Here is a 26922-nt window from a genome sequence, read left to right as displayed (position 1 = left end):
CACTCTTTTATCCCCTCTACTGTTAAAACCCTAGAACTCTCTGCCTGAATCTGTATTTTCCTTCTCCTGTGACTGTGACTTGACTTTCAGCCTTTAAGGTACTTTCTTAGTTCTCATATCTCACAAGAAACATAAGTTAGATTCTTTGTCTTGTTGAATGGTTATGTGGAAGGTACTCTAGTGATAGTGATGATGTGTAGGTAACAATAATGATGACTAGAATGGTAATAAAAATTATGATGATAATTGAAATGCTTGTAATAAATGTTGCAGTGCGAGGATGTCGTCCAGGCAAAACTGTACAGATGTCAGAAGCTGAGGTGCGTGGCCTCTGCCTCAAGTCTCGGGAGATATTCCTCCAGCAGCCCATCCTTTTGGAATTGGAAGCACCCCTTAAAATTTGTGGTAAGTCATACATTAGATGTTTCCAGATGTTCTGCTCCCTGTCAGTGGCATAGCCAGAGTATATTTGGCACCTGATGTGGCTTCCACTTGTATTGAAAATAGTAGTAATAATAATTACTATTACTATAATAGTAATAATAAAAAATTACATTAATGATTATGATTATAAATAATGATTATGATTATAAATACAGAAGATTCTCTCTCTCTCTCTCTCTCTCTCTCTCTCTCTCTCTCTCTCTCTCTCTCTCTCTCTCTCTCTCTCTCTCTCTCTCTCTCTCTCTCTCTCTCTCTCTCTCTCTCTCTCTCATGCACACACATTGTGTAGTATAGTGTGGTTATCTTGCTTGGCTCAATCAAAGAAGCTTAGGATTAAATCCCAGGAATGGCAAGGTAGATGGATGAACCTCTTAAGGCCCCTCCACATAATGCCACCACATGTTTGCACTGATTCATATGTAATCATTCAGATGTCATTGTGGCAGTGTGACCAAATTTGTGGAGACCAGGCAACATGTTTTTGTGCATGGCCAAGCTTATAGAGCCAGGAAAAATTTTCATCCCATCTTGCTAACACCACCCAAAAAATACTTGGTGCCATCATGATGGCCTCGTGTGTATTTTTTCCCTTAATTTTTGCTCACAGCTTCTTTTTCTAACTTGTGGACCAGTTTTCTCCAGTACACAGTCTGATGTCACACTGGCAAAAGTTGTATTTACACCCTACAACTGAAACAGCATTTCTTCACTCTCTTGATTGGTCTCACCAGTCAATAAATCATATTTCACTCTCTCTCTCTCTCTCTCTCTCTCTCTCTCTCTCTCTCTCTCTCTCTCTCTCTCTCTCTCTCTCTCTCTCTCTCTCTCTCTCTCTCTCTCTCTCTCTCTCTCTCTCTCTCTGAAGCCCTCTTCCCAATACTCCCACAATGACTTCTTTCAAGCAATAGGATGGGTATGATTGACTCCAAAGTTTTGGTCACAATAGTGCTCCTCATCTCTCTCATTCTCTGTCTGTCTGTCTGTTTTTAGATCTGTTTGCTTACTAATGTATCTAAATTATCTATTTATCTATGTAGTATGAATATGAACATTTGTGTAAGTGCACATTAAGCTCCTCTCCACATCCGCAGGAGACATACATGGCCAATACACGGATCTTCTTCGGCTGTTTGAGTATGGGAGCTTTCCACCCGAGTCCAATTACCTGTTTCTTGGAGACTATGTGGACCGAGGCAAACAGTCCCTGGAAACTATTTGCCTTCTCTTGGCATACAAAATAAAATACCCTGAGAACTTCTTCCTCTTGAGAGGAAACCATGAGTGTGCCTCCATAAACAGAATCTATGGATTTTTTGATGAATGTGAGTATAAGTGAGATGAGAAATTTCAGTTAATATTTTATAATTGCCCCCTACTATTCACATCAAAACTTGTATTGTGTTTCATTAAAGGTTTTATTATACATACAATATTGTAAGTATAACTAAGATTTAGAAGTATAGGTTATAAAAAATTGATGTTTTAGAGAAATAAATCTCAAATAACAACTGTCTATCAATTCTTCATAGGTCGCCGCAGGTATGGCACCAAGTTGTGGAAGACATTTACGGATTGCTTCAACTGCCTGCCAATTGCTGCAATAATTGATGAGAAGATATTTTGTTGTCATGGTGGATTAAGTCCAGACTTGCAGAGCATGGAACAGATCAGGCGCATCATGCGTCCCACTGATGTGCCAGACACCGGTGTGTGGTATAATGTTAATTATTGTACATATTTTTCAATGAATTTAGTTTAATTGAGTTTGTGTGTGTGTGTGTGTGTGTGTGTGTGTGTGTGTGTGTGTGTGTACATAGTGCACCTTTATGCATACATGAATTTATTTTGTTTACCTAAGGAAATTTGAGATGAAACTTTATTATATTGTATCCATGCCCATCTCTATTATAATATTAGATTTTTCTTGATCACATCACCTTACACAGGTTATTCAAAATGTCAGTATAGTGGAACCTTGGTTTTCAAACTTAATTTATTCTTGAATGCTTCAAAATCTGAAATGTTAAAAAACAGAAACTATTTTCCCTATAGGAATCAATGTAAAATAGGTTAATCCGTTCTCAGACACCACCACGTCTTAGCGGGTAATGACAGACGCTGTCACTGCTAAGATGGCCACTCCACAATATCTTCAGCTTAGAATTTTTCATATCAAGAAAGGATGTATTGAATGAACTTAGTGACACAGAACTCATCAAAAGATATTGTTTAGACCATGCAGGCATTCTCTTTGTCACTGATCATGTGAGGGAAGCCTTACAGAGTGACACAGAGAGGAGTAGCCCACTCACTGCCAAAATGAAGATGATCATAACACTTAGACTTCTTGCTGCTGGGAAAAGCTACTGGGAAAATGCAGTTGTGCAGTAGTGATGGCATTGTGGGTCATAAAGAGAGCCATAGGAGGCTCAGGATTACCCCCAAGCACCAAACCTTGTTTGTTTATATCGAGGTTCTTCAGTGGGATCACATTTAGCTTATTTCAAAGATTGAATTACTGTCTTAACCTCTGTGTCTCTCCAAATATATATATATATGTGAAGGAAATATTTATAGGAACTATAAATTAGTAATAATTGGCAACTTTTGCTATGTCTTATAGTATTTGAAATCAAGTAACTTGGTTCGAAAACCAACTTGTACAGCAAATGAAGCAATTATGAGTTAAAATATTTGTTTGAAAACCGAGTTGTTTGAAAAAGGAGACGTTCAGTAACTGAGGTTCCACTGAACTATGTGGGAAGCCAATTTTTTTGTATTTAAGGATCTAGGGGCTCTATGCACAAAGATTTTTAAATGGAGGAATTGGGCTTTTCACAAAAGGTGTCCTTAATTTCCACATTAACCACTTCACTCTGGTTGCTTAAAAAATGCACTTTGCTCATATACAGCGTAGGCTTGCAGGTGGTAACATCTAATTTCTGATATTGTAATTCTCTCTCTCTCTCTCTCTCTCTCTCTCTCTCTCTCTCTCTCTCTCTCTCTCTCTCTCTCTCTCTCTCTCTCTCTCTCTCTCTCTCTGAGTCAACCCTTCAGTTGTCATAGAAAAGACAGGAATTGTTGTTTTCTGGGTGTAAATACCACACACACACACACACACACACACACACATTTATGATATGAGGTGGTTGGAGGGTAGTAAATTACAGAGGTGGTGATGGGTGAAGGAGGAATAAATGGGGAGGAAAGGGAAGGCAAAGATTAGTGGTTAACTGTGTATTTACACACTTGAGTGAGTCACATGGACTGAATCAGGGAAGAGGGGGGGAGCTGTAACCCCCACACTGTTTTCCTTTCCTGGGTAGAGAGAGAGAGAGAGAGTGAGGGAGAGGAGGGTAAGAGGGCAAGGAATGAACAAGGGAAGGGGGAAACTGTATCCCCCAGTCTCTCCTCCTTGGTTCAAAGGGGTATAGGATGAAGAGAAGGATAGGGGGATATAGAAGATAGGGGAAGGACCATATGGGGAGAAACTCTGATGTAAGGCTTTGCCAATAAGACTTACTCAATCTGGATAGAGGGTGGGACATGGGGTAACTCATTTATGTGACTGGTGGGAACAGATAAGGTGGGAGAAGCAATAGAACCTCAAGGATAATATGGAGACTGTCAAGACAAGTTAAATCAGTATACAGGATCGATCAACAGCAACTAAAATAGAATCCAACCATGATGCCTGCATAGATGTCATTGTATATGCCACTGGCGCTTGAAGACGCCTATGTAGGTGTCATTGTATTGAAGGGGTTAAAATTTCCAGCTGTGCTTACCATGCAGAAAAGTTAAGATGTGGTTAAGTTTATAATTAATGCTTAAGAAGTCCATGCTTAAGGAGCTCAAGCCTGCCACATCAAGAATTATCGTCTCTGTAAGGATGTTCTCAATGACCTGAGTGAGTCTGAACTGCTGAAAAGATACTGACTACATCATACAGGAGTGTTATTTGTGACACATTTGGTGATACACTTTGGAAAGCCCTAATGGAAAGAGTGCTGGACTGACAAGAAATTGAAGTGGTAATTACGTTGCATTATTTAGCTAGTGGTAAAGTGCTGCTCTGTAGCAGTGCTGACCTTGGCTCATCCTGCATCCTGTTGTTGCTTTGTACCCAATTTATCTTCTTGATAATATAGGTCCATACAGGTTTTTTGTGTTGTCAAGTGAGTGTAGGACTAAATTTACTGTATAGAATGCTTCTTTCCAGTGTGTTATCCAACACCATTTTTTCTATTTTATTTATTTATTTATTTATTTTTTATTTATTTATTTATTTTTTTTTTTTATTTCTATTTATTTTATTTTATTTTATTTTATTTTATTTCTGTTTATTTGTTTATTTATTTATTTTATTTATTTATTTATTTTTATTTATTTTTATTTTATTTTTTTTTTTACTTTTGTTGGGGAACTTGCCATATAAACCATTCATCATTTGCATGAGTAGAAAATGTATAATTTTTTGTGAGCACTGGTACATTTACTAATGGTATTCACTATGCCGTGCATTGTAGAGTAAAAAGCATTTTGTACATATTTTGACCTTTTTTTCTATTCTTTGGATTTTTTTGAGATTAAAGGCTTTTCATCCAACCATTTTTTGCTTTCAATGGTGATTTTGGAACAGATTATGGTTGTAAGCCAAATACACCAGGGTACAATTTTAAGATAAGTACAACATTAAGTAGAACTCAGAGTAACTTTAAGACTTAATCTTTGTGCATATAGGCACAGTTTCTGCCTTGTTCTTAAGGTTTGGTGGCTTAAGTTTATCTATTGTCCCCATTTAGTATAGTAATATATAGTCTCTTATAACAACTTAAAAAACAAATTCTAGTTTATGCTATTTATTTTTACTCAATTGCAAAATGAATACTTCCACATCCCGTAATATTTTCCCCATCCATTAGATTAAAATCCACTTGATCATGAGTAGTATATAATTGATATTTCATATTTTATTGCTGTTATCAGTTAATAATTTTCATTCTTCAACAGGCCTATTGTGTGACCTATTGTGGTCTGATCCTGACAAAGATGTGTCAGGCTGGGGTGAGAATGACCGTGGTGTGTCATTTACATTTGGTGCAGATGTGGTGACAAAATTCTTGAACCGACATGACCTGGATCTCATATGTCGAGCTCATCAGGTCAGTAGCTAGAGTGACAGTTTGTCCTGTTTGACAATGATTTCATATGTTAAGTGTATTTGAGGCACCTACAGCCAGAGTGATGTAAACACCAAAAACCAAAAGCAGAAATAAACACTATAAAAGTTTGGCAACCTTTAGAATGCAGTATCTCATCAGTTAACTGTAATAGGAAGCTGGGTTTGTTGTCAAAATGTTAACTAATGTATTTACTTTATAACCAGCATGTTGAAATTAAAGCATTCTACATGTCAAGTGGATGATGGCATTTTCTCTAAGTTAAACTTACTTAAAAATATCACAAGTGCATTAAAGTGTATCTGGTGCCCATTGTCTGTTTCTGTTATTCTATCATGTTTATTAATTCTCCTATATTCTAATAAGATTCAGAAGATTTTATGAATTTTATTGAGCAAAAATATGAGTGCCATACATGCATTTCCTAATCTCTCGTGACTCGCAGGACAGGTTGTCACCAGCTGGATTTCCCATGCTGTTGTGGTAAGGGAGTTACCTCACTGGCACTGGCTTCTGATAGACTTTCCTCAAGTGCAGCAAAAATGCTGCATCGATAATATCACTTGGATGGATTTTCAACCCTATTGCAGAGTCCATTCTGATGTTCTCTGTCTCCCATTGTAATAGGATAGTAGAGGGAGGACAATTGAATAGAAATACTCATTTCGGCAATCTGGTTCTAGGCACTGCTTTTAAGGCTTTGCCATTATCAGCTGCATTTGTGATTTCTCTCGCCATTCAGTCTTCAGAAAAATTACTACAGTGTATTACAGAAATTCTTGACATTTTATCCCTTAGAACACCAGCCTTATGTGTAAAATTTGCTTCCATTTATTGATGTCTGGTAATAACCCATATACCCTTCTGTTTCCCTTCATCTTCATGTAGCTAGAAATAACAATGAAGAGGGAAAATAAAGTAAGAAATCATAGATATGAAAGAAACACGTTCCTTTCCTCGCATCCCACTGCTCTCTCTCTCTCTCTCTCTCTCTCTCTCTCTCTCTCTCTCTCTCTCTCTCTCTCTCTCTCTCTCTCTCTCTCTCTCTCTCTCTCTCTCTCTCTCTCTCTCTCTCAAATAGAAGAAACATTAAATGAGAGTTTCTATTGTTTGGTTTCTCTGTCTATTATCCCTCCTCTTCCTTTTCTTTTCTGCCTTGACTATAGATGAAACATAACTGGCCCTCATGCAGTGTTGTGCAGCAAGGATTGATTCTCTCTTTTCTGACAAGCAAAAGTGTTAAAGAACATATACACTACCCTCCCAAGTTTCATGCTATCTGAGTTTCACAATCCTCAAGTTTCACCTTTAATCCTAAATTCTTACCATCTTAAGTTTCACTAATTATCACCCCAAGTTTTGCTATGCTTTGACAAGTATCGGTCACATTTACATTGAGTTAACCCCACCTACCCTGCCTAAGTTGGAGTTTCTCTCTCTCTCTCTCTCTCTCTCTCTCTCTCTCTCTCTCTCTCTCTCTCTCTCTCTCTCTCTCTCTCTCTCTCTCTCTCTCTCTCTCTCTCTCTCTCTCTCTCTCTCTCTCTCTCTCTCTCTCTCTCTCTCTCTCTGTCAAGTAGAAGAAACATTAAATGAGAGTTTCTATTGTTTGGTGTTGTTTATGATCCCTCCTACTTCTTTTTCTTCTCTGTCTTGCCTATAGATGAAACAACTGGCCCTCATGCAGTGTTGTGCAGCAAGGATTGATTCTCTCTTTTCTGACAAGCAAAAGTGTTAGAGAACATATACACTACCCTCCCAAGTTTCATGCCATCAGTTTTGTGATCCTTGAGTTTCATGCTTAGTCCTAAATTCTTACCATCCTGAGTTTCACTCATTATCATCCCAAGTTTTGCTCTGCTTTGACAAGTATTGGTCACATTTACATATAGTTAATCCCATCTACCCTGCCTAAGTCAGAGTTTTATCTCTCTCTCTCTCTCTCTCTCTCTCTCTCTCTCTCTCTCTCTCTCTCTCTCTCTCTCTCTCTCTCTCTCTCTCTCTCTCTCTCTCTCTCTCTCTCTCTCTCTCTCTCTCTCTCTCTCTCTCTCTCTGTGAAAGTAAGAACAATCATGAGGATTGGTAAATAGAATGAGATTGATTGCAAATGAAAATGGAATCATACAAGAGTAAGAAAAAGTGAGAAAGGATGAAATGAAAATGACAGAATGAATAAGGAGGAAAGAGAGTGAGGAAGGGAGAGGAAAGGAAAAAGGGGAGGAAGGGAAGTAACTGGGGAAGGAGAGCACATGGACCAAGGAAGAGGATGGGAGGACAGGGAGAAAGTAGGAAGAATAAATATAAGCAGCAATATGAGGAGTGAATAAAGAATTAGAGGGAGAGAGGAAGTATTCTCTTTTCCTGTTCTCTTTCTTTTCATTTTTCCTCCATCCATTCCCTTCGTGCTTATGTTCCTTCCATCCATTTTCATTCTCATTCAGTCTCATTCTATTTAATAATCATCAAGATCATTCTCTCTCTCTCTCTCTCTCTCTCTCTCTCTCTCTCTCTCTCTCTCTCTCTCTCTCTCTCTCTCTCTCTCTCTCTCTCTCTCTCTCTCTCTCTCTCTCTCTCTCTCTCTCTCTCTCTCTCTCTCTCTCTCTCTCTCTCTCTCTCTCTGCAGTACCATGTGATGGTACTGCAAGGCCAAAGTGTTGCATCACACAAGATGTGAGGACAACATGCACATGCACACACACACACACACACACACAAACACACACACACACACACACACACACACACACACACACACACACACACACACCAAGAAAAATCTACATGTGGATGAAGTAGTTTTATGGAAGCAATAACATTGATTTGATTAAAGTGGGGATTTGGAATAAGGGTAAAGCCACAAGAAACTTTGCAGTGATATGTGTACCCCCAAGGACAAGGGTGTGGAACATTGAAGAACACAAGGAAATTCAAAAAGAAATGTTACCAGATATGGAGGGCACTTATAAGCTGCTGCAAACATCTGACCATCATGGGTTACTTTAACTGTAAAAAAGTAAATTGGGAGTAGTGGACAACTGAAGGAAGTGATGAATCATGGGAGAGTGAAATGCTGAAGTTAGCCATGGAAAACACTTTAACACAATGGATTGCAACTGATAAGAGATTTAGGGGTGATGACATACCATTTCACAAAAGATTCTGAATAGAAAGTGTCACCTATGACTCCCCCCCCTTAGGTAAGAGTGATCACATGGTAATTGAACTCCAAATAACAGAGACCTTAAAGTGCCTGAGAGAAGAGAGTCACAAGATTGGAAGGTTGAACCATAGTAGGGCAGACTATAAAAACCATGAAACAATATTTTACACAGGCAGATTGGAACGTCTTTGACATGACCAGTACCATCATTGAAAAATGGGACTTGCTCCTTAAAATTTGTAATGATGGTGTCAGACTATGTGCCAAAAGTGAGCAGGAGAGAGAGAGATTAGAAAAAGTGACTAGTTTGACAAGAGGCAAAAAGTGAGAGACCAGATGTGGAATAAATTGAGAAGGAAAAGAAAGCCAGAACTATGAGAAAACTATATGGAGGCCAGAAATGAATACGTTTATGCAGAGAGGTATAAAGAAACTATGAGAAGAATATACTGGAGAAATGTAAGAACCAGCCAAAATCATGTTACCAATTCATAAACAAAGAAGGGATAAGTAAACTGGAAGCGAATGAACTGGAATACACAAAGGCTGCAGAAATGGCAGAGGTTATGAATGTCTGTTTTCAGAAAATTTTCACCAGGGAAGATGACATCAACAATCAAGAGTAAACAAGCATAAATGCTAACACCTTAAATGAGATCCAAATATCTATCGAAGAAGTGGAGAAATTACTTAGTGGGTTAGATGCAAGGAAGGTACATAGGCTAGATGGAGTATCAAACTAGGTGTTGAAAGAGTGCAGTGATGAACTAAGTGCTAAAATACACAGTATCATAAATTGTTTGCTGAGGGAAGGTAGAGCCCCTGAAGACTATAAGAGAGCAAATATTATTCCAATATAGAGAGGAGGCAAGAAAGGATCCGATAAATTATAGACCTGCATCATTGACAAGTGTGGTGGTTAAAATCTGTGAAAAGGCAGTTAAAGACAAATGGATGGAATACCTGGAGACCAAAGACATAGTAAGTGACAAACAGTTTGGCTTTTGAAAAAGATGCTTATTTGCAATCATCTTGGTGTGTTTCTATTCAAGAGTTATTGATATAATACAAGAAAGAGGCAGATGGGCAGATTGCATTTATTTAGATCTCAAGAAAGCCTTTGACAAAGTTCCACACAAGAGACTAGTGTGGAAACTTAGAGAAGTAGGCGGTGTTGGAGGAAAATTATTGGTATGGATGGAGGACTTCCTAAAAGACAGAGATATGAGGACAGTTATAAGCGATGAAACATCTACATTCATATGTGTTTACAGTGGAGTTCCTCAGGGATCAGTCCTAGCTCTAATTAGGTTTGCTGTACACATAAATGATATGGTTGAAGAGGTAGGAAGTTATACAAGTCCATTTGCTGACAATGTGAAGATCATGAAGGAAGTGAAGAAAAAGGAGGACTGCAACCTGCTCCAAGAGGACTTGAATAAGATATATAAATGGAGTAAAAAATGGAAAAATGGAGTTTAATGCAAGAAAATGCAGTATATTGGAGATTAGAAAAAGAAAAAAAATTGATCTGTTGGAACCTATAAGGTGGGAGAAGCAAAAATCCAGAAAAGGAACACTGAGAAAAATCTTGGGGTAATAGTATGGATATGTCACTGGGAAAGCACATTAATAAATTGTGAGGGAAACTTACAATCTTCTTAAGTAAATAAGAGTGGCACTTTCATACACTGATGAGAATATGATGAAGATTATTGTAACTATGATACATCCAGGGTTAGAATGTGCAGCAGTGGTTTGGTCACCAAGCCTGATGAAGGACATTAAAAAGTTGGAGAAGATAGAATGAGCTGTAACCAAAATGGTCCCAAGTTTGACAGACCTACCTTATGAGGAGAGATTGTTAGGACTGGACCTAATGTCCCTGGAGTAGACGAGAACAAGTGGGGATTTGATTGCAATGTTTCAATTGATGGAGGATTGCAGAAACTTGATAGAGAGGACCTGAAAGTGTGTGATGAATGAACCATGAAATAGAAGAAAGGCATATGCAAGAGGGACATCAAGAACCACAGTTTTCCATATAGGACTGTTGAAGTTTGGAATGCATTGGACAGAGAAGTGGTTGAAGCAACAATGATATATAATTTCAGGATGAAGTGGATAAATTTTGGGATAATAGAGACAAGACAATATGAGCATAGCATAGCACAATAAGGTAAATACAGCTAGGTAAATACACACACACACACACACACACACAGATAGTGTATTTTGAGATAAGGGAGTAAAGTGGGAGAAAAAAAAAAGCTTCTTCATGGGCCAGGATGAATAAGTGCTTTGCAGTGTTTTCAACACCTCAATTTTCACGATACTTGAGTTTAACACTATTCCTTGGGAAGAAAGTAAGCACGAAACTTGGGAAAGGAGTGTATGTCAATGTAAATATCTTGGCTATGTCCCTTGGCTTAACCCTTATAGCCCATAATAAAATGAGTGGGTGGTTTAAAGATACATACTTAAAAACGGGTAGCAAATGTTAAAAAGAGTTTACTTGAGTACTTTAGTGTTCAGTCCAATTATTTTAAGAAAAAATGGGACAATTATATATCATTAGAAAGCTTAGAAGTTGCTCTTTGCTGTGGCATAATCTTAAGTGAACAAATGTAACATATATATATATATATATATATATATATATATATATATATATATATATATATATATATATATATATATAAATAAGATAAAAGTGAAAAATTTGAGGGCGATATAAATTTACAAGTATTCTTTTATTTCCTTAAATTTTTTTGCAAAAAAAAAAAAAATTCAACAAAGTTTATGAATTACATACCATATGGTGTGAGAATGTATGCAGATTATTCCCTGAGCTTCTTATGATAGCTTGGGAAACATTCTGGTCAAAATCCCATGTTGCACTTGGGGCACATGTAGCATGTTCTCACAAGTTTAGCGTGAGGTGCAGCACAGTCCTTCTTCTTGCCTACAGGCAATCTTTTCATGTCATGATCAACATCTGGTGGTGATATTCCATGAGAAGGACCAGCTATTGACTGGGGTGAGAGTCTGTTGGCTTGGATTTGCACTTTAGTGCAGCATACCTTGATGGTTTTTGGTGTGTATTTGCCAGCAAGTGATTCAATAATATTGATCATTAACTGGTACCTTGACAGAACTGGTGTATGAGATGTGTTCTTTTTATATGCTATGTAACTGTTGAGACAAGCTGTACCAAACAAGGACAAACCAGTCTTTATAGTCCACTTCAATGTTTTTCTTTCCCCAAGGTGCACATACAGCTTTGTATCTTTTAGGTTGATACCTCCCATTACTTTGTTGTAGTCTGCAACAATGCAAGGTAACTCTTTGTCTCCTTTTTGTGACATTTTCACAGAAGTGAACAATGCTCTGGCCACTAGAGAGAAGCACACGGGTCTTTTTGCCATCCCTGTATGCTACACAGAGTATAGGTCCTTTTCTTTGCTCTGAAACCTGATGTTGCCCTAACTTTGCATGTACAACTTTGTCAGGCAGCCCTTTCCTGTTTGTTCATACTGTGCCTGTCGCTGTAGTTTGTTTCTGCCTCAAATAATTTAGGTGAAGAAAAGTAATTGTCTAAACCAAGATGGGAACCATGGTAAAAGATGTCTGCCTTAGCCAGAAGCCTCATCACAAGATCATATGTGGCACCCTCTTCACTGACTGGTAAATGTTTTCTATCCTTTGTACACTTCAGAGGTTACAGTGTAACCTCTGCTTCACACAAGCACCACACCTTCAACCCAAAACATTCATGATGCTTGTTAGGCACATACTGCCTCAAGTAAGGGGTTTTCCCCTAGAACCCTATGATGCTCTCTTCAATAGAAATTTTGCATTCTGGGATATAATTATTCCTGAACACTTTCTGAAAGTGGTCTGTAAGAGGCTAGATTTTGTATAACTGATATAAGGATCTTCTTTTGGAGGCATTTTTTTTTTATTATCATTGAAGTGAATAAACTTTAGCAGCAGCTCAAACCCTTCCCTATTGAGGTGAGCATTGAACCAGGGAGTTGACTGACTGGGGTTAGAACAGTCCCAGTATGACTTGAGAGTTGGTTTCCTAATTAGCCCCATATTCATTATCACTGCTAGAAATGCCATAAACTCTCCTGGCTTAGTTTTACCTTGTTTGATCCATAAATATACCAGAGACCTCGGCTTTTTATGTAGGTACTCAGCATTTTCATGAATCCACTGTTCTGCATATCTATTTGTTTCCATAACTAACTTGTCTATTATATTACTGGTAAAATACATTCTAAAATACTCAGTGGGCATGGCATCACTGTTGGGTGGATGTTTGAATCCACTGGCTCCTGTAAAAGGAACAGGAGGAGGCCCAACATCACCTTGCAGTGATACCCACCTCCCGTCTGTGCAGATGACACACCAGCTGACTGACTAACCTCATCATTGCTACTATTACTTTCACTGCTTGCTGTGAGAGTAGCAGAATCATTATCACTTATAACTTCATTGACAGCTAAGTTATCTAGGATTACTTCTTTCTCACTGGTGTCGGCATAGTCATCTCCTTCAATTTCTTTGAGGTCAGAAACAACCAGCGTCACCACACCCTCCTCATCCAACTTCATCATGCCAGCACCATGCACTCTTATTTAAGCTGATAACAAGACATAAATAACAAGTCTCAGTATTGTAATGTATCATAATATGTTCCTGAAATATTTATTTACCCATGGAAATACATGTATATCTTCTGTTATATATATATATATATATATATATATATATATATATATATATATATATATATATATATATATATATAGGAGGGACAATGGCCAAGGGCAACAAAAATCCAATAAAAAAAATGCCCACTGAAATGCCAGCCCCATAAAAGGGTCCAAAGCGGTAGTCAAAAATTGAAGGATAAGTGTCTTGAAACCTCCCTCTTAAAGGAATTCAAGTCATAGGAAGGTGAAAATACAGAAGCAGGCAGGGAGTTCCAGAGTTTACCAGAGAAAGAGATGAATGATTGAGAATACTGGTTAACTCTTGCGTTAGAGAGGTGGACAGAATAGGGGTGAGAGAAGAAAGTCTTGTGCAGCGAGGCCGCGGGAAGAGGGGAGGCATGCAGTTAGCAAGATCAGAAGAGCAGTTAGCATGAATATAGCAGTAGAAGACAGCTAGAGATGCAACATTGTGGCGATGAGAGAGAGGCTGAAGACAGTCAGTTAGAGAAGAGGAGTTGATGAGACAAAAAGCTTTTGATTCCACCCTGTCTAGAAGAGCAGTATGAGTGGAACCCCCCAGACATGTGAAGCACGGATAAAGCCCCTGTACAGAGTTAGCAGCTGGGGGGGTGAGAAAACTAGCGAAGACGTCTCAGAACGCCTAACTTCATAGAAGCTGTTTTAGCTAGAGATGAGATGTGAAGTTTCCAGTTCAGATTATAAGTAAAGGACAGACCGAGGATGTTCTGTGTAGAAGAGGGGGACAGTTAAGTGCCATTGAAGAAGAGAGGATAGTTGTCTGGAAGTTTGTGTTTTGATAGATGGAGGAATTGAGTTTTTGAGGCATTGAACAGTACCAAGTTTGCTCTGTCCCAATCAGAAATTTTTGAAAGATCAGAAGTCAAGCATAGCATGTAGTAGTCAGAGGTTGGAGGAGAGGGAGCAACAAGCCCAGAATCTTCCAAGGTAGAGTTTTAGCAAAGGTTTGAGCGAACAGTTCAGCTTTAGAAATAGATGTGATAGCAGTGGTGCCATCTGGTTGAAATAAAGGAGGGAAAGAAGAAGAAGCAAAGTTATTGGAGATATTTTTGGCTAGATGCCAGAAGTCACAAGGGGAGTTAAATCTTGAAAGGTTTTGACACTTTCTGTTAATGAAGGAGTTTTTGGCTAGTTGGAGAACAGACTTGGCATGGTTCTGGGCAGAAATATAAAGTGCATGAGATTCTGGTGATGGAAGGCTTAAATACCTTTTGTGGGCCACCTCTCTATCATGTATAGCATGAGAACAAGCTGTGTTAAACCATGGTTTGGAAGGTTTAGGTCGAGAAAAAGAGTGAGGAATGTAAGCCTCCATGCCGGACACTATCACCTCTGTTATGCACTCAGCACACAAAGACGGGTCTCGGACACGGAAGCAGTAGTCATTCCAAGGAAAATCAGCAAAATACCTCCTCAGGTCCCCCCATCTAGCATAGGCAAAACGCCAGAGGCACCTTCACTTAAGGGGATCCTGAGGAGGGATTGGAATGATAGGACAAGATACAGATATGAGATTGTGATCAGAGGAGCCCAATGGAGAAGAAAGGGTGACAGCATAAGCAGAAGGATTAAAGATCAGGAAAAGGTCAAGAATGTTGGGTGTATCTCCAAGACGGTCAGGAATACGAGTAGGGTGTTGCACCAATTGCTCTAGGTCATGGAGGATAGCAAAGTTGAAGGGTAGTTCACCAGGATGGTCAGTGAAGGGAAAGCAAAGCCAAAGGTGGTGGTGAACATTGAAGTCTCCAAGAATGGAGATCTCTGCAAAAGGGAAGAGGGTCAGAATGTGCTCCACTTTGGAAGTTAAGTAGTCAAGGAATTTCTTATAGTCAGAGGAGTTAGGTCAGAGGTATACAGCACAGATAAATTTAGTTTGAGAGTGACTCTGTAGTCGTAGCCAGATGGTGGAAAACTGAAGATTCAAGAGAGTGGGCACGAGAGCAGGTTAAGTCATTGCGCACATAAGCGCAACATCCAGCTTTGGATAAAAAATGAGGATAGAGAAAGTAGGAGGGAACAGAAAAGGGGCTACTGTCAGTTGCCTCAGACACCTGAGTTTCAGTGAGAAAAAGAAGATGAGGTTTAGAAGAGGAGAGGTGGTGTTCTACAGATTGAAAATTAGATCTTAGACCGCGAATGTTGTAGAAGTTAATGAAGAAAAAGTTAAGGGGGGTTTCAAGATACTTAGGGTTGTCGACAGAAAGGCACTCCGACCTGGGGGCATTTATGGTCCCCTCCCCAGATGGGGACCCCGAGGCTGGTGTAGGAGTCGCCATGATAATTTTGCTTAGAAATTGATAAAAATTATAAAATACAGTGCACACACATTGGTGTACTCACCACGCTCACACTTGGTGCCCTTACAACAACACAAACATATCCTCGTAAAAGGTGATAGATGATTGGCCAAGCATCCAGCATCTTGAAAACAATGGACCAATGACAAGCCCTGATGTGTGAAGGATAGCCTCAAACATAAACAAATTGTGTGGCATAAAATAAGCACAGAGTTTGAAAAGCACCACGATCGTGCCTGACAGGGTCTAATGTATTGTGCCTGATGGGGTATAAGGGTTAAGAAAAATGTTAGCCTGCAATATAGATAAATTGCCACTCACAAATGAAAAATTACAATAGATATTAAACCATTTTCAGGTTGTGGAGGATGGATATGAATTCTTTGCTAAGAGACAGTTGGTGACACTCTTCTCAGCCCCAAATTACTGTGGCGAGTTTGACAATGCTGGTGGTATGATGTCTGTGGATGAGACACTTCTCTGCTCCTTCCAGGTGGGTGATATCTCCATGTGTATTATTGTACCTTATCTTGCTGTTGATGCTACTACAGCTCTTAATTTAGTTAACCCTCTCAGGTACCAGATGCACATGTGTGTCAAAATGTGTGTCATGTGAAATTGCACTGATGCACAAGTGCATCATAAAACTTATTTAAATTTATTAAAAATAAAGTTTCCGTGCAAGTGCATCAATTTTTGGTGAGTCAGAGATGAGTACAAGTTTCACAAAAATAATGAACCGATAACACTGGTGCTTCCCCAACTAGACAGACTGTTAGATAATTTGTCTGTTTCTGCCCATGACTCAGGTGGTCTGCTGACTTCAGTATTCCTTTATTTTCTTGAGATCTAATTGATACATCACAATGCCAATAGTACCACTATAAAGCTTATAAAAAGAAGGTTTAGGTGATGTATAGTGCACATGATGCTCATGGGGAAAGTTCTGAGCTACAGGATTGAGAACTTTTTTATGTATTTATTTATTTATTCATTTAATATTATTATTATTTATTTATTTATTTATTTTTATTATTTTATTTATTTATTTATTCATTCATTTATTTATTTATTTATTTATTTATTTATTTATTTTATTTATTTTTTGAAGGAAAAATTAGTGAAATGATTTTTTAGGGAACTTTTTATGTGATCATTATAAAGATAATTTTCTTGTGAATCTAGTGATATATAATATGTGCCTACTTATGAGTTTCAAAGGAGAGAAAACTGTTTCAAAATCAAAGTTTTGTATGGCATGCAGAGAGATCTGCCAACAGATGAGGTATTGGAAAGAAAAGAAACTTACTGGTGTGTGAGAGGGTTAATTTAGCCATTGATGTATCATTATTGTAATTAATTTAAAATTTTTCCTGCACCTTAACCACTTTACTCCAGATACTTAAAAACACGTGTTGCTCATACATGGTGTAGGCTTGCAATCAGTAACTTACCTAATTTCTAATACTATAATCTCTCTCTCTCTCTCTCTCTCTCTCTCTCTCTCTCTCTCTCTCTCTCTCTCTCTCTCTCTCTCTCTCTCTCTCTCTCTCTCTCTCTCTCTCTCTCTCTCTCTCTGAGTCAATCCTTCAGTTGTCATAGAAATATGAGGCAGGAGTTTTTGTTTTTTCTGGGTGTAAGTACAACACACACACACACACACACACACACACACACACACACACATTTACAATTTAAAGTGGTTAGAGGGTAGTAAATTACAGAAGAGGTGGTGATGGGTGAAGGAGGAATAAATGAGGAGGGAAGGGAAGGCAAAGGTATCAGAAAAGAGATTAGTAGACAGCTGTATGCTTACACACTGGAGTGAGTCACAAGGAATGAACTAGGGAGGAGGGGGGAACTGTACCTCCCACACTGTCTCTCCTTCCTGGATAGAGAGAGAGAGAGAGAGAGAGAGAGAATGTAGGGAGGGAGAGGAGGGTAAGAGGACAAGGAATGAACAAGGGAAGGGGGGAACTGTACCCCGCAGTCTCTCCTCCTTGGTGCAAAGGGGTATAGGATGAAGAGAAGGATAGGGGGATATGGAAGATAAGGGAAGGATCATATGGGGAGAAACTCTGATGTAAGGTTCTGCCAATAAGACTTACTCATTCTGGATAGAGGGTGGGACATGGGGTAGCTCATTTATATGACTGGTGGGAACAGGGAGGGTGGGAGGAGCAATAGAACCTCAAGGACATAATACAGAGACTGTCAAGACAAGTCAAGGAATCGCTCAACAACAACTAAATAGAATCCAACCGTGACGCCTATGTAGGCGTCATGGTATATGCTGCTGGCTCTTCATGACGCTTATGTAGGCATCATTGTATTGAAGGGGTTAATTTGTTTGAAAGTGAATTTATTGTAAAGAGTTTCACTAACCATTCCTGACATACAGAATGCCACTTCAGAGAAGCAGATAATAAATGTAATTTTGCAATGAAATCTCAAGTCATCTGAGGCTGCAACAGAAATGGTTTATGTTGTGTGTTGGAGGAGGATCCTTAGCTGAAAGGCTGGATATCTGTACCCTTTAAAGACTGAAACATCTTAAAACCATTTAAGGGCATCACCAAGCTTTAAAGAAAAAAAAAAAAAAAAAAAGTTCGATCCCAATTAAATTTTTATTGGATAACTGCCTTTATATTGATGTGATCATATCCAAAATGGAAAGTCTTTCTGTACACTAGGATGGCAATCCCACATGGGATGGCCCAGATAAAGTACCACACACTCATATGCCCATCATTCAACACTGTTAGCCCCATCAGCCTCTTGTGGAATAAGCTTGTCATGGACCACCTTACTACACACCAGGGCTTATAATCACAAGGATTCTTAAAATTGTGCTTAGAGGAATGGTGTGTGTGGATGACCTTGATATCATTGCTTTAACAGAAACTTGGTTAAATATGTCGGGAAAAGTATTTAATTCAGAGTTTAAGATAGATGGTTATACACTATTCTATAAAGACAGAGAAAACAGGATAGGAGGAGGCATTGTGCTGTACGATAGGGACACATTACATTATTATATTAACAGTAGAATTAAAACAGATAGCAAAACAGAGTCGATATTGGTAGATATTAAGGATGGATCACAGTCAGTAGTACTTGGATTAGTGCACAGGCCACCTAACAATACAAAGGAAATTAACTCCTCACTATGGTAGGAAATAGATAGAGCAGGCAGGTGCAGTCAGGTATGTGTTTTAGGAGATTTTACTTTTAGGAATATCGACTGAAGCCTGATGTTGGGTAACAGTGAAGCAGAAGAATTTCTCAAGGTAATTCAGGATAATTTTTTAAAACAGATAATCTTAGAACCCACAAGGGAGAATAATATTCTAGATTTAATTCTAACAGGGAGGAAGCAATCATGCAGGTAGAGGTTGAAGGATAGCTAGGTAACAGTTACCATTGTGAAATTAGGTACAGGTTAAAATGGGAGGAAACTTTTAGAAGCAAAAACACAAGTAAAATACCTGACTTTAGGAGACCAGATTTTGGGGGATTAAAAAAGTACCCCCAAGGAGTTGACTGGCATTGGACACAGGGGAGAGGTAAGGTCCAGGACGGAGTTGAGAGAGATAAGGCGGGGTGAGGGAGGTGAGGTGAGGTATGAGGGTGAAGGGTAGGAGGAGGGGAGAAGTGTCCAGAAAGGTCAGAGGAGTGAAAGAGGGGGAGATATGTGTGAGTATGTTGGAGGGTCAGGTCATGCTGAGATGGGCGAGGTGAGATCAAGGATGGAGTGGAGAGGATGTAGGGGGGCGAGATGAGAAGATTAGGGGAACTAAACAGATGAGTTGTGTAAATATTTTGTTGATAAATTATATACAGGATAGTTAACAAACATCCCTTATAGAGCAATAAGATCACAGAACAATGGCCCTAAATGGATGAATGTTAGATTAAAACACTACATAGGGCAGAAGAGAAGTGTATATAAGAGATTAAAGGCAGGAGAAGAGGTTTTAAAGCCACATTATAATGAATTAGTTAGAACAGTCAGGAGATTAACGATGAAAGCTCAAAACAATTATAAATTAAAGGTAGCCAGCCTGGCGAAGATTGCCCCCTAGGGATTTTATCAGGTATAGAGGACAAAGAATAGAGAAACAATAGATCCATTAAAGGCAGCAGATGGGGAGCTGGTTAGTTCTGGGGAGGAGATTAGTAAAATTCTGAACAAGTATTATTTAACTGTCTTCACCCAGGAAAACCTGCAGGAAATCCCGAATGGTGAGCAGATGTTTAGAGCAGAAGAGAATGAGAAGCTGACAGATATTACCATAACTAAGGAGATGGTGGAACAGGAAGAGATATATAGGCTGAAAAAGTTCAAGACACCAGGACCAGATGATATATAATATCCCAGAGTGCTTAAGGAATACAAAGAGGTTATTAGTGAACTGTTTATGTCTAGGAAATCACTTGAGTCATGTGAGGTACCAGTAATATAGAGGCAGGCAAATTTAGTACCCATCTTTAAGAAAGGAGATAAAACTTTAATGTTTTAGTTTTATAGACATGTCAGCTTAACTTCTGTTGTATGTAAAATAATGCTGTTGTAGGTAAAATAATGGAGTTAGTAATAGTGAAGAATATTAGGGAGCATTTAGATAAACATAACTTAATAAATCTGTCACAGCATGGCTTCATGAAGGGGAAGTCTTGCCTGATGAACTTGTTAAGTTTTTACAGTAAGATTTATGAGGCAGCAGATAATGGTGATAGTTATGACATCCTATATCTGGGCTTTAGTAAAGCATATGACAAGGTACCCCATCAGAGGCACTTGAGAAAGGTTAAGGCACATGGGATAGATGGGAAGGTGTTAGACTGGATAAGGTCGTGGCTAAGCAACAGACGACAAAGATTTGTAATAAACAGCTCTAAATGCGAGTGGGGTCAAGTAATTAGTGGGATACCACAGGGATCAGTATTAGGGCTTGTTGTTTTTGATATAGATCAATAACTTGGATAGTGAAATTAGTAGTGGTTAGTAAATTTGCGGATGACACAAAGATAGGTAGATTAATTAGGTAAGAATTGGATGCCATCACCTTGCAGGCAGATTTAAATAGGATGAACGAATGGACAGACAGATGGCAAATGCAGTTTAATGTAGTTCATGAACAGTATTCCAGTGTGCCAACACACAAACACCCCACACACCCCCTTAGCAGGCAAGCACACACTATGCTGTGTTTCGTAGCACCTGCCGTGAAAAGTGTTTCTTTGAGTACTGTATTCATAAGCATTACTTTTTGGGTCTTTTTTGCTCATATTGAGTTATTTTAATCTTCATAATGGCTCCTGAAAAAGTAAAAAGTGATAGAGGCGTAAGCATGTTACTGTGGAATTCAAGAAGGAAACAATGGCAAAACATGACAATGGCGTCTGTGTTTCCACCATCGCCAGGCAGCACAGCATAGCGAAACTGACTATCTGTGCCATCTTGAGGAATGTACTAGTGTGTATGTATGTATATGGTAACCTTTCAATTAGAAAAAATTGTTTCAGTTTGCAAACATTTCAGTTCATGAAGTAAGTCATGGAACAGATTAAGTTTATGAACCAAGATTCCACCATATATTGAATTTATTACAGTACATCCATTTCTTATCTAATAAAAATCTTAAATTTTAATTTTGTCCATTCAGTTGTGGAATGTGAAAGTTTCATGGGTCCTGCTAGTAAATATTAATGAAATTTGTTTTCATTGTGTTGTATTTGTGAAAAGTGAACATAAAACTAACTATACCATTTTTCTGGCATCATAAAGTACTTATTTTCCATCAAGACAAAAAAGTTCTGTTATCATCTCTTGGTGTCAATTCTCTCACTGGAAGACAGTGATATTCCAGATGTACAGTGATACTTGATCAATTTTTCCATATAGGGACTGCAAATGCTTAAGCCTCTTCCTCATCATTATGTGTAATGGAAAATTAGCTTGAGAATTTATCTTACTGGTCAGTTAAGGGTTAATGGTGGCTGTGATCTCACCTCAGTTTTTTTTGTCACCCAAGGCTAATCATCTTCCTTGCATATTCAAGAGAATAGGAATTCACAGTGTCTTTAGCTGGATGTCTGCTTGCTGTAGTGGATGCATTGTAGCTGTACAATCAACACAATATTATGGTAGTTGGTGAACAGGTGTAGATACACAGAGCTGTAACAAAATCTACATTGCTAATAGATAATGTTTCAGGTTGGTTTGCATGAGCTTTTTATGCAAATAGTGTCACTTATTAAACTTGTGTAATTTGGGTATATTATTAATCATGATATGCACAGATTACATGAATTTTGTAAATTCACCTAATGCAAACACATAAATCAAAATTCTGCAGATATTCTTTTAAAATTCGTTTGGAAACACAATTCTATATATTTTGTGTTTGTCTGTAGATCCTGAAACCTTCAGAGAAGAAAGCAAAATACCAGTACAGTGGCCTCAACCAGAGTGGATCAAATCCTTCCAGTCGACAGCAGCGGCAACAACAGCAGAAGTAGTAATGCGTATTTGTTTACCAAATATATGCCACACCTGCTGCAGCTGTGTGTGTGTATGTATGCATGTGTGTGCATGTGTGCACACACATCTGCTTTCATTTATGTGCAAAAAAGTGTGCATGTGTGCAGCTGATACATTCTCCGTCCTGTCTGTCTATATGAGCAGGTGTGTTAACAGCATATACATAATATTTGTAGCACAAAGGTAAACAAAGTAAGTAACTAGGAAAGAAAGAACAGATTTCTGATTATCAGCATTTGTCAAAATGATACTTCTAATAATGTCAGGGATGTGTGTGTATGTGTGTGTGCATTTGATGTGTGCATTTGAGTGAAAGGGTGAGAGAGACAGATGGATGCAAACAAACAGAGAGACAAACAGGAAGTGATTATGGCAAACAGTAATAATTAACTAAATATATTGAATCTTCTGATTTGTACATTGGATGCATGATTAATGGAAAAATTCATTCATTCAGATATCTAAGGTCCATCTTTACAAGAATGAATTGATTTTGATTGATAAAAAAGAAAGAGAAGTTGCTGCAACACAAAAAATGGAAATATGGTTAGAGTGACAGGAGAAAGTTCTGCAAGGAAGGAAAATTGGCATTTCATTGGTACTATGATGACAGTAAAGACTGTAGGAATAGGAACCACATGATAGTTTATTACCATTAGTAAGTGCAGATGTGATTTTTTTTTATTTTTTTTTTTATTTTTTTATTTTTTTTTATTTTTTTTTAGCAATAGAAGTTACATATTTGAGAGATAATTGAAGTACAAGCAGGTTTTGCTTTCCACATGAAAAGGCTAGCTATCTGATAGCTACAAAAAATATATATATAGAAAAGTCTTCAAAAGATTTCCCTGTATTTCGGTGTCAAAAACAATATAATTTCCCTAAAATATGCATACAAAATCTACCTTGCATCTTGGATTCTGAAGATTACATTTTCATTGGCCTATCCTAACCCCAGAGGAAGGTTATCAATGCTAGACATCTGAACTCCTGCATGTGACCTTTCAATAAAGTGTACGAATTATACTGAGAGTAACAAATAAGCAAAAGTATCATAGAAAAAAAATAAACGCAATCACAAAAATTCATATCCACATGGGCAATGTAGTAGATGATGAGACAGCAGACTAGTAGTATTTTATATGTTGTGTATCAGTATTGCTGTTATTTTCACTCTCCTCAAACATCCCAATTTTAAGATAATATTACTAAGTGATAAAAAATAAAAAAAACTGGAGTATGTTGAAAATGTTTACTCATAACTCATATTGATAACAAGACTGTCATGATATCTCATTCACTGCCATCTTGATTCAGTCTTTGTAATGGTTCCAAAAATACAAAGGATGTGTCTGCATTTTCATTGCGCAACAGTTGTCTTGTTAATGTTTTTTTTTTTTTTTTCTCCAGAATTGTGCATTTTTGAGAGCAAAGTGTCTTTGACACTGGGAAATACTGTAATTTTGAAGATGTTGCCCCAAGAATCTCATTAGGAGGTTCTCCTTTATGTGGTCTAATCAGCTTATCTGGTCAGATGTTGGGAAGGGAGAAGAGTCTATAGTGATGCAGCAAAAGTAAATCATCTGTGCTGGACATGTTGTGCAATTGATCTTCATCATCTTTGGTTGGTGAGAATTGGCTTTCTTTCCCCCTAGAGGCCTATAGACTAAGATGTGAGCAAATGCTTGTGAATGTTATTGTGTACATGTGATGCTTTGTCTTGGATATCCTGTCTTTATGGGGGAATGTTGGGACTCATGGATATGTGGATGTTGGGAGGAAGGAAAAATTCTGGAGTCAGCATAAAATACCTAACTTATGGAAGCTGTTTCAGCAAGAGATAAGATGTGAGATTTCAAGCTAAGATATTTAGTAAAATATGTTCAGTGTAGAATGGGTATTAAAGGTGTGAGAGGACAATCCCTGTAATTTGAAAGGAAAGAATACTGCAGGATGAGAAGAGAGCGAGAGAGAGGGGGATGGGCTAAATGGAGTATGCAGGGATGAGGTGCATGGGTAGGTGGAGTAACAACTGCATTAGAGGAATTGCCAGGAATAGAATTGTACACTGCATACTGGACAAAGAGTATATTTAATGTTTGGAAAACTAATGGGGTAAAAAGCAAGCAGAGAGACAAAAGCATATGAAAAAAAAAAAATTAGAGCTAAAATAAATTGACTGCCTTTAAAAGAAATTCTGAAGGCAAATTAAATACAATTTACAAAAAATAATATGATGATGCATTGGCAATGGAAGATAAAGGCAAGCAAGATATAAGGCAGAGAGGAAAGTTGATAACCAGGTCACACCAAGAGAAGCAAACTGGGATGAGAATAAGAGACAAGTAGTAGAAATGAGGCTCATAACATATAATGGATTTGTAATAGCTGCCTGTGAGGATGTAGATGCGTGTGTGTGTGTGTGTGTGTGTGTGTGTGTGTGTGTGTGTGTGAGAGAGAGAGAGAGAGAGAGAGAGAGAGAGAGAGAGAGAGAGAGAGAGAGAGACTTGTGCCTGTTTGTCTGCTTGTCTGTCTGTCATCTGTCTTGTATTTCTATATGTCTGTCTCTCCTCAGTTACCACTGGGGAAATGATAAGTAATAAGTAGATAAATAACAAATATAATGAGATAAATAAAATAAAATCTATGCATTAGGATAAGTTTTATGCTGAATTGCCTTAATAGAACAGTATGTCATTAGTGTACAGAGCGTGTGTTTGTGAATGTATGTTAGAAGTCATTAATATATATATATATATATATATATATATATATATATATATATATATATATATATATATATATATATATATATACACAAGTATTCTCATGTATTTTATCAATCATACAAGCAAACAATGAAGAAAAAAAAAGTCAAGAAATATATACGTAAATTGATTTTCCTCATGAAAAAACAAGTTAAAGTTGAGGGACCTTTATGGAGCATGTGGTGATTCGGATGAGTATGAAGTAATAATGATGATTTGGTGGAATGTCAACCTAGATCAGAATGACTGTATGTATTCATCTGATAATCTTACACCCATAACAGGTTTGTTACTTGGATAGATTTTTTTTTTTTTTAGGTCAAAGATTCATTATAACTACAATTTGCAATAAAGAAGCTTAATTGTAATTCATTGCCTGATTTTGATAAGTGTGTAAAAGATATGTAGTTAAAGTGTGAAATGTGAAGAAAAGATTCATTGTATTATCATTTTTTCCCCAACTTGTTAACTCCCACATGTTGGGCATATCATACTGCCTATGAATACTGTCATCATAGCTGATCAAATATTATTATTATTATTATTATTATTATTATTATTATTATTATTATTATTATTATTATTATTATTATTATTATTATCGTCATCATCATCATCATCATCATCATCATCATCATCATCATCATCATCATCATTTGAGATAATTAGAAACATTTGTTTGCATGTGAATTTCCATTTCTCTCTCTCTCTCTCTCTCTCTCTCTCTCTCTCTCTCTCTCTCTCTCTCTCTCTCTCTCTCTCTCTCTCTCTCTCTCTCTCTCTCTCTCTCTCTCTCTCTCTCTCTCTCTCTCTCTCTCTGTTTGCAAATAGTGTTATGGAATTACTGATGCAATTATTTTTATGTCTCCTTATTACATTATTTCATATTCCTATTTTTTTTTCATTTATTCTTTTCCCTCTTCCTTGCCTATCTTTTGACATAATTTAAGATTGATTATTAGTGTAGTTGTAGTTTTCTTTCAATGATTCAGATTTGTAGCTGATTCCAAGATGCCAAGAATTCAGTTTTTATCCATGTAAATTAGCCAGTAATAAAGCATTACACTATATTGTACATTGTGAGTGTATTATTTGAAGGAGCTCTTTTAACTTCTGACCCATATTGTTTATTAACCTAAACAGAGAAGCCATGTAATTCATTGTATTCCTTCCGCTTCTGATGTGTGTTTGACATTTATCATAGGTTAATACACCCAATTTTTGAATGGTGATTTATTAACCAGGAAGAGGCTTGTGTTACTTTTGACTCATTTATTAATGTAAAAGCCATGCCAGTCCCTGTGTCATTTTCTCACCTGATGTATATGATTGACTTTTTTCAGAGGCTGATAGACAGATTACTTGAATGATGATCATTAATCTGTTTTTGTCAGATATTTCTATGGTGGCTGAGGAGCAGACAGCACCATCCATGAGGAATGTAAGGAGTGTTAACTGGCCACTACCTCATCAGTATTTAAAGGGTGATATACTGTTTCTTTAAAAAAAAAAAAAAAAAAAACTCTTGAGGCCAGCTTCCTTGATCTTGTACTGCACCAAAATGAAACCAGGTTGCCTGGCTATCTGACTGATGCCCACCCTGCTTGACCAACATATTCACCCTTCCTTCCATGTCTTTTTCATATTCTACATGCATACCTTTTGTTACAGTTTTTTCTGTTAAAGTATTTGTGAGTTCTTTACATTTAATTTAAGGAAAGGGCACTTAAAAGATTAAGTATTCATAATGCTAAACATGCTTC

General features: G+C 37.6%; 1 protein-coding gene across 1 annotated transcript in view; it reads left to right on the top strand.

Annotated features, from left to right (window-relative positions):
• The window catches only part of LOC135114294 (serine/threonine-protein phosphatase PP1-beta catalytic subunit), a 39256-nt gene extending 13020 nt beyond the window's left edge, over nt 1-26236 (top strand). The window contains exons 2-7 of the mRNA XM_064030187.1: nt 274-405; nt 1536-1766; nt 1974-2150; nt 5458-5609; nt 16203-16337; nt 22265-26236. Coding sequence (XP_063886257.1) covers nt 274-405; nt 1536-1766; nt 1974-2150; nt 5458-5609; nt 16203-16337; nt 22265-22369 — 932 coding nt within the window. The 3' untranslated portion in view covers nt 22370-26236. The remainder of the gene's footprint in view (nt 1-273; nt 406-1535; nt 1767-1973; nt 2151-5457; nt 5610-16202; nt 16338-22264) is intronic.
• Nucleotides 26237-26922: the final 686 nt, after the last annotated feature.

This window comes from Scylla paramamosain, chromosome 27 (genome assembly GCF_035594125.1).
Source record: "Scylla paramamosain isolate STU-SP2022 chromosome 27, ASM3559412v1, whole genome shotgun sequence".
Classification (NCBI taxonomy): Eukaryota; Metazoa; Arthropoda; class Malacostraca; order Decapoda; family Portunidae; genus Scylla; species Scylla paramamosain.
The sequence above is the reverse complement of the archived record's forward strand: the minus strand, read 5'-3'. Positions and strand labels throughout refer to the sequence as shown.